General features: G+C 23.4%; 3 protein-coding genes across 9 annotated transcripts; 1 reads left to right on the forward strand and 2 right to left on the reverse strand.

The window, feature by feature from the left end:
* Positions 1 to 99: 99 nt before the first annotated feature.
* Positions 100 to 3,674, forward strand: LOC107996464 (protein transport protein Sec61 subunit alpha). Its single transcript, XM_017054517.3, has 8 exons — positions 100 to 1,229; positions 1,430 to 1,497; positions 1,707 to 1,772; positions 1,876 to 2,086; positions 2,159 to 2,416; positions 2,483 to 2,649; positions 2,746 to 3,135; positions 3,204 to 3,674. The coding sequence occupies exons 1-8, from the start codon at positions 1,223 to 1,225 to the stop codon at positions 3,465 to 3,467; spliced, it is 1,431 nt and encodes a 476-aa protein (XP_016910006.1). The 5' UTR covers positions 100 to 1,222; the 3' UTR covers positions 3,468 to 3,674.
* LOC107996462 (integrator complex subunit 5) lies at positions 3,595 to 8,729 on the reverse strand. Of its 3 annotated transcripts, none has more exons than XM_017054515.3 (11): positions 8,200 to 8,729; positions 7,991 to 8,120; positions 7,520 to 7,929; positions 7,302 to 7,437; positions 6,550 to 7,219; positions 6,241 to 6,488; positions 5,966 to 6,171; positions 5,748 to 5,894; positions 5,531 to 5,671; positions 5,183 to 5,443; positions 3,595 to 5,104 (listed from the first exon to the last, which is right to left on the reverse strand). In XM_017054515.3, exons 1-11 carry the CDS (start codon positions 8,419 to 8,421, stop codon positions 4,883 to 4,885), a joined length of 2,793 nt encoding a protein of 930 aa, XP_016910004.1. In that variant the 5' UTR covers positions 8,422 to 8,729; the 3' UTR covers positions 3,595 to 4,882. The 3 variants fall into 3 exon arrangements, with proteins under 3 accessions (XP_016910004.1, XP_016910005.1, XP_028521829.1); XM_017054516.3 differs by having other exon boundaries at positions 8,196 to 8,337; XM_028666028.2 differs by lacking the exon at positions 3,595 to 5,104 and having other exon boundaries at positions 5,259 to 5,443; positions 5,524 to 5,671.
* A 420-nt stretch (positions 8,730 to 9,149) lies between these two features.
* LOC107996398 (protein MANBAL) lies at positions 9,150 to 10,496 on the reverse strand. 5 transcript variants are annotated; one of them, XM_017054427.3, is made up of 3 exons: positions 10,443 to 10,496; positions 9,552 to 9,731; positions 9,150 to 9,454 (listed from the first exon to the last, which is right to left on the reverse strand). In XM_017054427.3, exons 2-3 carry the CDS (start codon positions 9,720 to 9,722, stop codon positions 9,356 to 9,358), a joined length of 270 nt encoding a protein of 89 aa, XP_016909916.1. In that variant the 5' UTR covers positions 9,723 to 9,731; positions 10,443 to 10,496; the 3' UTR covers positions 9,150 to 9,355. The 5 variants fall into 5 exon arrangements, with proteins under 5 accessions (XP_016909916.1, XP_016909914.1, XP_016909915.1 ...); XM_017054425.3 differs by having other exon boundaries at positions 10,122 to 10,485; XM_017054426.3 differs by having other exon boundaries at positions 10,233 to 10,476.
* Between the last annotated feature and the right edge of the window lie 164 nt (positions 10,497 to 10,660).

Consider the following 10,660-nt stretch of genomic DNA (forward strand, 5'->3'; position numbering starts at 1 on the left):
TTAGTTTAAATAATTTACTTTGCTCTTTATATAGTATTTCTCCATTCACTGACCTCACTGATAATTGTAAAATATGTATAACTGACAGCATATAATTAAAGGTAATAACTTGACAAAATTGATATTATAATTGATGTTTAGATATATAATACTTAATTATATAGAAAAATAAAATTTCCTGTAACTTTTTATTTGCTATTTAATGTTTTTTACATAATATGAATTTATTATAATGGAAGTTTTATTTTAAATGAAATTAATAAAGAATTGTTATACAATTTAAAAATAATAGAAATCTATCTACATTATTTCGTATAAATTAAAATTTTTATTTATATAAATGTATATATTTCTGCAGAAAGTGTAATTTTCTTAATAATTTATATTTTTACATTTTTTAAAATTATTATTATTATATTTGAAAATGTTTTTTAATATTATATATAATATGCTTAACAAACTAGATGCGAAATTCATTAATTAACATAGACTTAACATAATAATATATTTATGTGTAATATAAATGAATTCTAGTTGGAAAGTATCATAAATTTTTAATGTAAAATTTATGTTAATAAATAATGATATAGATAATGTAAAATTATTTATATCAGTTATCGTATATGATAATGAAAGTTTTTAAAAACACTTTTAAAACTTTTCTAAATTTATGATTACATTTTTTTTAGTAATTTGTAATAAAAATTTTCTACATGTAAATTATTGACATTTTAATGCTTTTTGTTATAATTATTACAAATTTTCATATATAAATTTTCATATATATATTTAAAAAAAATTTTTTATATGAAGTTTATTTTTGCATTTTATATAAATATTTATATTATTATATTATTATAATAAGAATTTTTTTATTTCATATCTAATTTATTAAACATATATTAAATTCAATTTTAAATAAAAAAAAAATTTTAAAATATACAATGCGCACGTGCAAATTTGACTATGGCGTCATCTAACATCATTTTTAAGAATCTCTCCCTCGTGCCGGCCAACATCATCAGGTCACGTGACAATAGCATATTGATACGTGTCGACAAAGGGAGCCACGACTCGCTACAGTTTGCCAATCGAGCATACGCAGCCAAGTTTTCTCGGATTCTTGTTTTAAACTAGTATCTTTGCAGCATTGTCAATTCTAAAGTGAGTAGGAAGTGTTCTAATATCGTGATCCTTAGAATAGTTATACCTCGGATTCAAAATGGGATGTAAGTATACTACTTCCAGTCAAAAATTCAAAAATATTTTATTTAAAGCTACAATCATTGCAATTAACTAAGATCGTAACCTGATTTAATTTCTTTTCTTTTAAAACATATTGTTCACTTCATTGAATTTTAAATATTTTATTTTTTTATTTGATAATTCTATTAACATGAGATCTAATTTTTTTATATATATTTTGCAGTTAAATTTTTAGAAGTAATAAAGCCGTTTTGTAGTATACTCCCAGAAATAGAAAAGCCGAAACGAAAAGTAAGTTTATATCAAATTATTTCTATTTCTGTTTTATATTTATAGTATCATATGCTATTTTATTACTTTTTATAATTATTTTTTGTTTGTGGTTTCTAAAAATGAATTCTTTATTATTTATTAGTCAAATTCAATTTCATTTAAATGTTTATTTAGAATATTTTTAGAATCTTTTTAATAATGATTTAAGAATTTAAATATTTTTATAGATACAATTTCGAGAAAAAGTATTATGGACTGCAATTACATTGTTTATTTTCTTAGTATGTTGTCAGGTAAGAATAATTTTATAATAATTATTTTGCAATAATTTTATAATAATATTGTTTATATAAAATATGAAATTTGTTTGTATAATAAAACATATTTTATTTACAGATTCCTTTATTTGGAATTATGTCTTCAGATAGTGCAGATCCTTTTTATTGGATTCGAGTTATACTTGCATCAAATAGAGGAACTCTTATGGAATTAGGAATTTCTCCTATCGTTACATCTGGTTTAATCATGCAATTATTAAGTGGTACGAAAATAATTGAAGTTGGAGATACTCCAAAAGATAGAGCTCTTTTTAATGGTGCTCAGAAATGTAAGAAAAATATAATGCATTTCTTAAAATATATTTATAGTTATAATATATAATTTATTTTTTGTTTTTCAGTATTTGGAATGGTTATTACTGTTGGTCAAGCCATTGTATATGTAATGACTGGAATGTATGGTGATCCAACAGAAATTGGAGCTGGTGTTTGTTTATTAATTATTATTCAATTATTTGTTGCTGGATTGATTGTATTATTATTAGATGAATTACTCCAAAAAGGATATGGATTGGGAAGTGGAATTTCACTTTTTATTGCTACAAATATTTGTGAAACAATTGTATGGAAAGCATTTTCTCCAACTACTGTTAATACAGGTATGATTTTATTTTCTATCAATATTTGTAAAAACTGTAATTAAAATAACATTTTTATTTAAATAGGGCGTGGTACGGAATTTGAAGGTGCTGTAATTGCACTATTTCACTTATTGGCTACAAGACAAGACAAAGTTCGAGCTCTTCGTGAGGCATTTTATAGACAAAATCTTCCTAATCTTATGAATTTACTTGCTACAATTCTAGTATTTGCTATTGTAATTTATTTCCAGGTATATATAATGGAATTATTTTAATTTAAAATATATATATATATAACAATTTCAATGAAAAATAAAATTATATATATATATATATTTCATTCATAGGGTTTCCATGTTGATTTACCAATCAAATCTGCTAGATACAGAGGACAATATAGCAGTTATCCTATCAAACTGTTTTATACGAGCAATATTCCTATAATTCTTCAATCTGCTTTGATATCTAATTTATATGTCATTTCACAAATGTTGGCTGTCAAATTTCAAGGAAACATTATTGTGAATCTATTGGGAGTATGGTCTGACATTGGCGGCGGTGGTCCTGCACGATCTTATCCTGTTGGAGGATTATGTTATTATTTATCGCCACCAGAATCTGTAGGACATATTCTTCAAGATCCTATTCACGCTATTCTTTATATTTTGTTTATGCTTGGATCTTGTGCTTTCTTTTCGAAAACATGGATTGAGATTTCTGGTAGCTCAGCAAAAGCTGTAAGTATTTGTTTTATTATTTACATTGCTTTTTAATGAATTTGTATTTTAAGCAAAATATCTTGCAGGTTGCAAAACAATTAAAAGAACAACAAATGGTAATGAGAGGTCATAGAGATAATTCTATGATCCATGAATTGAATAGATATATTCCAACTGCAGCAGCATTTGGTGGATTGTGTATTGGTGCTTTATCTGTATTAGCTGATTTTCTTGGTGCAATTGGTTCAGGTACTGGTATTTTACTTGCAGTCACAATTATATACCAGTACTTTGAAATCTTCGTTAAAGAACAAAGTGAAATGGGTGGTATGAGTACACTACTTTTCTAAATTTAATTTACATAGACTTTAAAAGTGAACTTTTTTAATTCTGAAGAACTGAATAATAATTTATTATAAAATATGTCCATTCGCGATGTCAAATTAATTACTCAATAGAGTAATAGAAAGTCTTCAATATGAATCAAGCACATTTTTATTTCTTGTTTGTCGTTTAAAAAATTGCATATATAAATACATATACGTATTACATGATAATTTTTTTTTTTTTCAAAATAGTTTTCTATGCATGATCATCTCATACTTAAGAAATATTTAATTAAATATTTTTTCATACTTATTACGTATCAATCTGTAGATTTTGCAATTTTTTATTTATGTATCGTGATGAAGAATCTTTTTTTATATATAAAATATTAATAGTAATTCTGCACTGTGTCAATAAATATTAAAAGAGATTTTGAATAATATAATATTGACAAAGCGTAGAAATTCGCACTCGAACGTGTAATATGTAAAATGCTCGAATGTAAAAAGAGACATTCAATTTGAATGCTCTAAATTTATATACAAAATGTTATATACAACGAGCAGTGTACATAGGAAGAAAGTAATTAAATATTTTCAACATTTTTTTTTTTTTACTAGTGTTTTATACTCCGAGTAATACGGAGTCATATAAAAGACTCTCAAAACGCGCGATTAAGAAAATCGTGACGTTTATGCGAATCGAATCATTGCATAATGTATAATCATTTCGTCAGGACGAGACACCCACCTAGGGTATTCGTACAATCAACTATTCATACAATGTTCGCTCATCATAGATATCATTCCTATATTAATAATAATAAAAGTAAAATAATATTTGTTTCTTATGTATTTAAGTGAATATGCTTTTATAAAAAGTAAAACTTGTTATTTGTTTTGTTTTCCTTCTTGCTCCAACTTATATTAATTTGTTTTTAGCGTTTGAAAATAGCAAACTACATTTAAGAAAATGAAAATAATTCATTTGACATAAATAGATAAAAATGGTGGAAATTATTTATAAATTATGTGCATTGTATTTGTATATCGTATTATATTGTATATTACTTAGTTATATTCAAAAATTAGTAAACTTAACTCCTATTTTATATAATATAAATGATATCTTTTATTTTATATGTAGAATTGTTATTAAAACATGACTGAAAATATATTTATTGTCCAGAATAGTAAATGAAAAACCCATGTTTAAGTATTAATCCAAAATCATTTTAAATAAATAAAGAATTAATGCAATATTAATTGAAGATGTTCTATAGTAATTTAATAAAATAATCAAAAAATATTATAAAAATTTGTGGACATTTAAAAAATATATTAATATTTAAAAAATTTTTTAATACAATTTAACAATTAATTTGTTAAATTTTTGTCATTCTATCCACAAGATTATATATATATTGTAAAAAGTACAATTATTTATTTTCATTATAAAAGAGGGCAGCATAAAGTGGACCCAATATATGGATATTAGCTAACAGAACTAAACGGAGTGTTTCTGTAAATCGTAAATTTGGAGTAGAAGTATCTGTATCTCTCCAAGCAATATTAGCTCCTTCACTGCGTGTGAAAAGAGCTGGTGATGGAACATTTTCACGCATATAAGCCCATACACATTCTTTCATTATAGTATTTATCTATAATAATATTTATTTTATTTTAACTTCAAAATTATATATCAAATAATTATATAATTACAAATGACAAAAACCCACCTGATGCGGTTCTAAAATTGGTAAAATATCTCTTATACTTGCTAATGGAGGTGGTAATAATTGACCAAGTGCCATAACACTTACAAGTAAAGTACCTTCTTCTATATTCCAGTTGGCCATAACTGTGGCAGCAATACCTCTCAACAAAACTGAACAATAAGCTAAAGCTGGTCTGTACCAAGCTGTTAATTCTAACAATGTCCATAATAATGGTACATCTTTAAATGTTCGACGGATTTGTAAATCTCTTTCTATAGTAACCTAATATAATAATTAAAAAATATATTAAAATTAATTTATTAATTCTTAAGATTAAAACTATAATATTTTAAGACTCTAACAAAATACTTTTGTAAATTCTTCATCGGGCCATGGTAGTCCATTATACATAACATCAGGTGAAACTAATTCAACTAATAATAAACTGACCATTGTTAAAGCATCTAAGTTCACAGGATATCGTTCTGATTCACGATTACTACAACAAGCCTATTAAATTTAGATATTGAATGAATCTTTGAATGAATTTTTAATCAATTACTATGTAATATTTTAAAAATTTTACCTTTATTACATCAATCAGTAATATTTTATTTAAAGCAATAATTTCTTTATCAATTGTATTTTCTGGTGGTGGTCTTCTAGGACCATGACCAATGACGCCAGCGTGAAATACCGAAGAGTGTTTTTGAGCCAACATCGTACTTGTAACCTAAATAAAATAAAAGTTGTGTAATTCTTAATAACTATTAATAATTTTTTAAGTTTTTAAGTTTTTTTTACTTGTTTATGGTTTTGATGTAAAAGTAATATTTCTTCAAATTTTGGTTCGAATTTTTCTTTTGCTCCAAAATATTTTGCAGGATCATTATTGATACTATGTCCCAAAATTTCTCTTAAAGCTAAAACTCGGGCACAAGATGAATAAAAAGTTAAATCTTTTAATAAATGACAAATGATTTTCATACCCTGCTGTTTTTTTGTAATATCTAAAATAAAAAATTTTATCAAATCTTTATCTGAAAATTTTTTTGAAAAAATAATTATTTTTTAATTACCATTTTCTGCTATACATAAAAAGAAATATTGAATTATAGCTCTTGTTAATTTTAAAGTAAGTTCTACATTTGGCATAAAATTATCTTTTTCAGACATACTAAATAAATCTAACATTTTAGCAATATCATTAGCTAAATTGAAATCCGTTGTTTTAGTTAAGAGAGTGGAAATTTGGTGTAAATTGGACTTTATAGCGTGAGTTATCATTTTTGATCGAAATACTATTATCTTATTAGATTTTTCCCATCTATAAAAGAAAAATCATATAGATATATAAAAAATATAACTCTTTTTAATTATATACTTACTTTAGCAATATTGTAAGATTTTGAAAAAGCTGTCTTGTTTCTTGTTTCTCTATAACATTTTTGTAATTTATTTCTCGAAGTGCTTGTTCTACAACTTGTGTAAAATAGCTATAACTAGCTAATACATTCTCTGTTTCAGATTTATTAGAGGAAAATAGTACGATATTATTAGAAACTAACCGTATCAAAGCTGCAAGATGAAAAGTAGTTACAGCTTTGACTAACATATATGATGCTGCAGATATTAAAATATTAGGACTTTGACTTCCAAGAAAACATAGCAATCGTACAGCAGTTTGAACACGTAATGAATTTTGATTTAGTAATAATGGTAATATCACTGGCAATTCTTGTTTCATAGAATTTAATAAGGAAATATTTGCACATTGTGGTCCATGTGTTCTCAAACGTAAATCGATTTCTTGTAATACCAATTCTAATATTTCAGAACATACATTTTTTACACTTTGAGCAGCATTAATGCTATGATACCCAACATTGCTTGTATTTAAACTAGTATCTAGTAAAATATTTATTATCTGAGATGCTCCTTGTTCACATCCTAATATCAAATGAACAGTTAAATCTATCAAAGCTTCTGGTTGATTATCAAAGTATTTACACCAATCTAATGCAAATAATGCTAATTGTGGAATTATATCTGGTTTTACTGTAACAAAATAGATAAATTATTATATTTTATTTTTTTTTATCATAAAATATATTGACATATTACTTACATGTTTACTTACATGTTTGTAATATATCACTTGTTATTGCTTTTAAAAGAGTTTGTGAAAGAGATGCTAAATTTAGAAGAAATGGAACAGTAGCCAATTTTTGATTTTTTGTATCTTCATCAATATTTACATCTTCTTCTAAGCTCCACTAAAAATATTATTAAATATTATTAAATATATTTTGAAAAAAAATTTTTTCAGTTAATATTAGCACTTAACATAATTTTTACTTTGAATAAATCTAATAAAGCTCTTGTAATATCTTGAAAATGACTACCAGCCAAATGTCCCAAAATTCCAACTACTGAATTCAATTTAGGATTTTTAACATTATGTTCATGTTCTATTGCACAAAAATCTTTTAGACCACATGACAATACTCTGGTAATAACTGTATTTGGAAAACAACTTCCAACATGAGCTACTACCCAATCAAAATGAGGGCTATGTAATACGCTAGTATCCAATAATGCTTTAATACAAGATTCTGTATCTGAATGCATAAGACATTGAAGACATTGTGCTGTGATATCAATCAAAGTACGTGTGGCGCAACAAGACATCCATTGTTGAAGAAAATCATTAATTCCAGCATTCACAGGTAAATTTCCACGTTTTGCATAATCTGAAGAAAGTTTACCTACAAAAAATTTAATAATTATTATAACAATTTGATTTATAATATCTTAATAACTTCATACCTAATAATTCTAATGACCATGCTGAAATAATTGGTGCCCATGCTTCTGGATTTCCATTAATAAAGCTACTTAAAACATTGTGAATTTCTGCTATTATAGTTTCTTCACATATTGCTAAATTTTGATTTGTCTAAAAATATAAGAAAATTTATATTAAAACTTTTAATTAAATCATATATTTTATGACATATTATTAAATACTTACTTACTTCGATTTGGCGAACATATTTGGTAACTGCAACAAAAAACACGTTGCAAAAATATTCAAGTACTGCATCTCTTGCAGCAGGTACATTTCGAAGTAAAGATAAAGCTGTTCGCGTTACATCAAGTGTGCTTGTGCTATGAGTTGGGCGAACAGCTCCAGAAATAAATTTTCTAACTTCTGCCAAAATATCTTGTGGCGATAATGTTCCAGTTGGATGTAACATTTTAATTTTGATCTGTTAATAAACGTAATTTAAAAAATATAGCATTTTTTTTTTACTTTTCTTAAATTTTAGGTTAAATATAATCATAAAACCAATTCATTGCAGTTGCAATATTTCTTGTAATCATTATTATTATTATTATTATTATTATTATTATTATTATTATTATTATTATTATTATTATTATTTTTATACATTAAAAAAATTAAGAAATTAAAAGATATAAACGTGTGATAATATATAATAAACTTAAAATATTATACACGTTTTCTCATTCTTTAAATAATGTTTCTACTTGTTGCCTATAGATCGCGTACATTATGATACATAAAATGATCGATCTTTTATCGAAATTTTAAATTTAGATAAATAGAAAAATATTTAATAAAAAATCATATATTAAAAAGTCATATATTAGTTTATAATTGTATATAATTGTAATATATTTTAATATAAAAAAAATGTAATTAATTATTTGTAATTAAATTTTTTATATCTATTACTATTATAAATATATTTTTTAAATTATATTTTGCATGTTTTTTTCAGAAAATAATATTATATTTATTTATTTTATAACTAACCTTTTTTTTCTAATTTTTTTCAATAAAAATAATTTTATGACAATAAATATATACTAAAATAATATTTACTAGTATATCTACAAGTATTAAAAAAATTTAAAAATATTATGTTTACAATTTTAGAAAAATTAGAAATAAATAAAATTATATTAATAAATTTTTATTAAAACAATATACATTTTTTTCAAAAACAATTATAACTGATTTATACTAGAAAATATTATTATTATAATATCATTAATACACATTTAATCTAAATAATAAATTATACAAATAGCATACAATATTTAATAATTAATATTAATTTTTAAAATTATTAAATATTATATTTTTTATATAAACAAGAAAATTTAACGTCTTTTCTTTTTTTCTTGTTTTCGTGGTCTATGAGGTCGTCTTGGAGTAACTTGAGGACTATTTTCTGAGCATTCAACATCACTTGGATCATCCTGTAATTAATTTACAACATAATAATATTTGTTTACATCATTATTAAATTAAATTCATTATTCAATCATAAAATTTACAATATAAAATATTAAATACCTTTAAAGCACCTATACCATCAGAAGGGCCTACTTGATAAACTATTATTGCCAATAAACATATAACTTGAAATATTGCACCAATATATAATCCAAATCTTAATAATTGTTCAAATAAAGTTTCTTCTGCTGGAAGTAACAGCCGTTTTAATTGTGGATCAGTGTCTGCCATTTCCAAATACTAAAAAAAAGAATAATTCTATATTTATAATAATTTTTAATATTGTCATCTATAGAATTCTAACTTCAACAATTTTTTGTCTTTTATTGATAAATACATAAATATATAAATAATTAACAAATTAAAAAAAAATGACATTTCTATTCATTTTGATATATTAAGATGATATCCCATGAAATAAAAATCTAATTTATTTCTAATATATATTATCAATATAAAAATTTTTCTTTTTATTTTATTTTTTATCTTTTTATTTTGTTATTAAGTATGTAATAAGTAATGATATTTGTATTTATAAAATATAAATATAATATTTCTAAAAAATTTCATAAAAATTCAAAAATTATTGTTACACAAAATATTTTTTATTTACATATTTTTACAAATTACATTTTAAATATTGTCTTCTTAAAACATATGTTATATATTTAGAAATCAATAATCTAAGCTACAGCGATCATAGAATTTTTATATCATACAAGCTTGACAAATACTACCAACTTTCTCACTGACGTTTATGTCAATAATTATTTAAATGTCAGTCGATTTCTATCGAAATATTGTGATAAAATTAATATTTAAAGAAAATTGAAACAATCGAATATTAAATGATCTATTAAGAAATATGTTCTAATTGGCACGAAATAAATCTTTTAATTTTTATTTATTTATTTTTTTTTTAATTAAGCAAAAGAGGTGAACATAAAATACTTATTCTACTTCTCTTGAAGTTGGCAGCAGAAAGTTTATTCATATACTTTAAACTAGATGGCATTTTGCATTGAAGATTCGATAATAAGCGCCAACTATTAGTAGTATTTCATATTAATATCACAAATTTATTATTTCAACAAAAAAAAGGATATATTTTTAATTTTCATAAATAAATGTTAAAACGATAAATTTATAGAGATCAAGTAACATAATTA

The sequence above is a fragment of the Apis cerana genome, linkage group LG8 (assembly GCF_029169275.1).
Source record: "Apis cerana isolate GH-2021 linkage group LG8, AcerK_1.0, whole genome shotgun sequence".
In the NCBI taxonomy this organism is placed as follows: Eukaryota; Metazoa; Arthropoda; class Insecta; order Hymenoptera; family Apidae; genus Apis; species Apis cerana.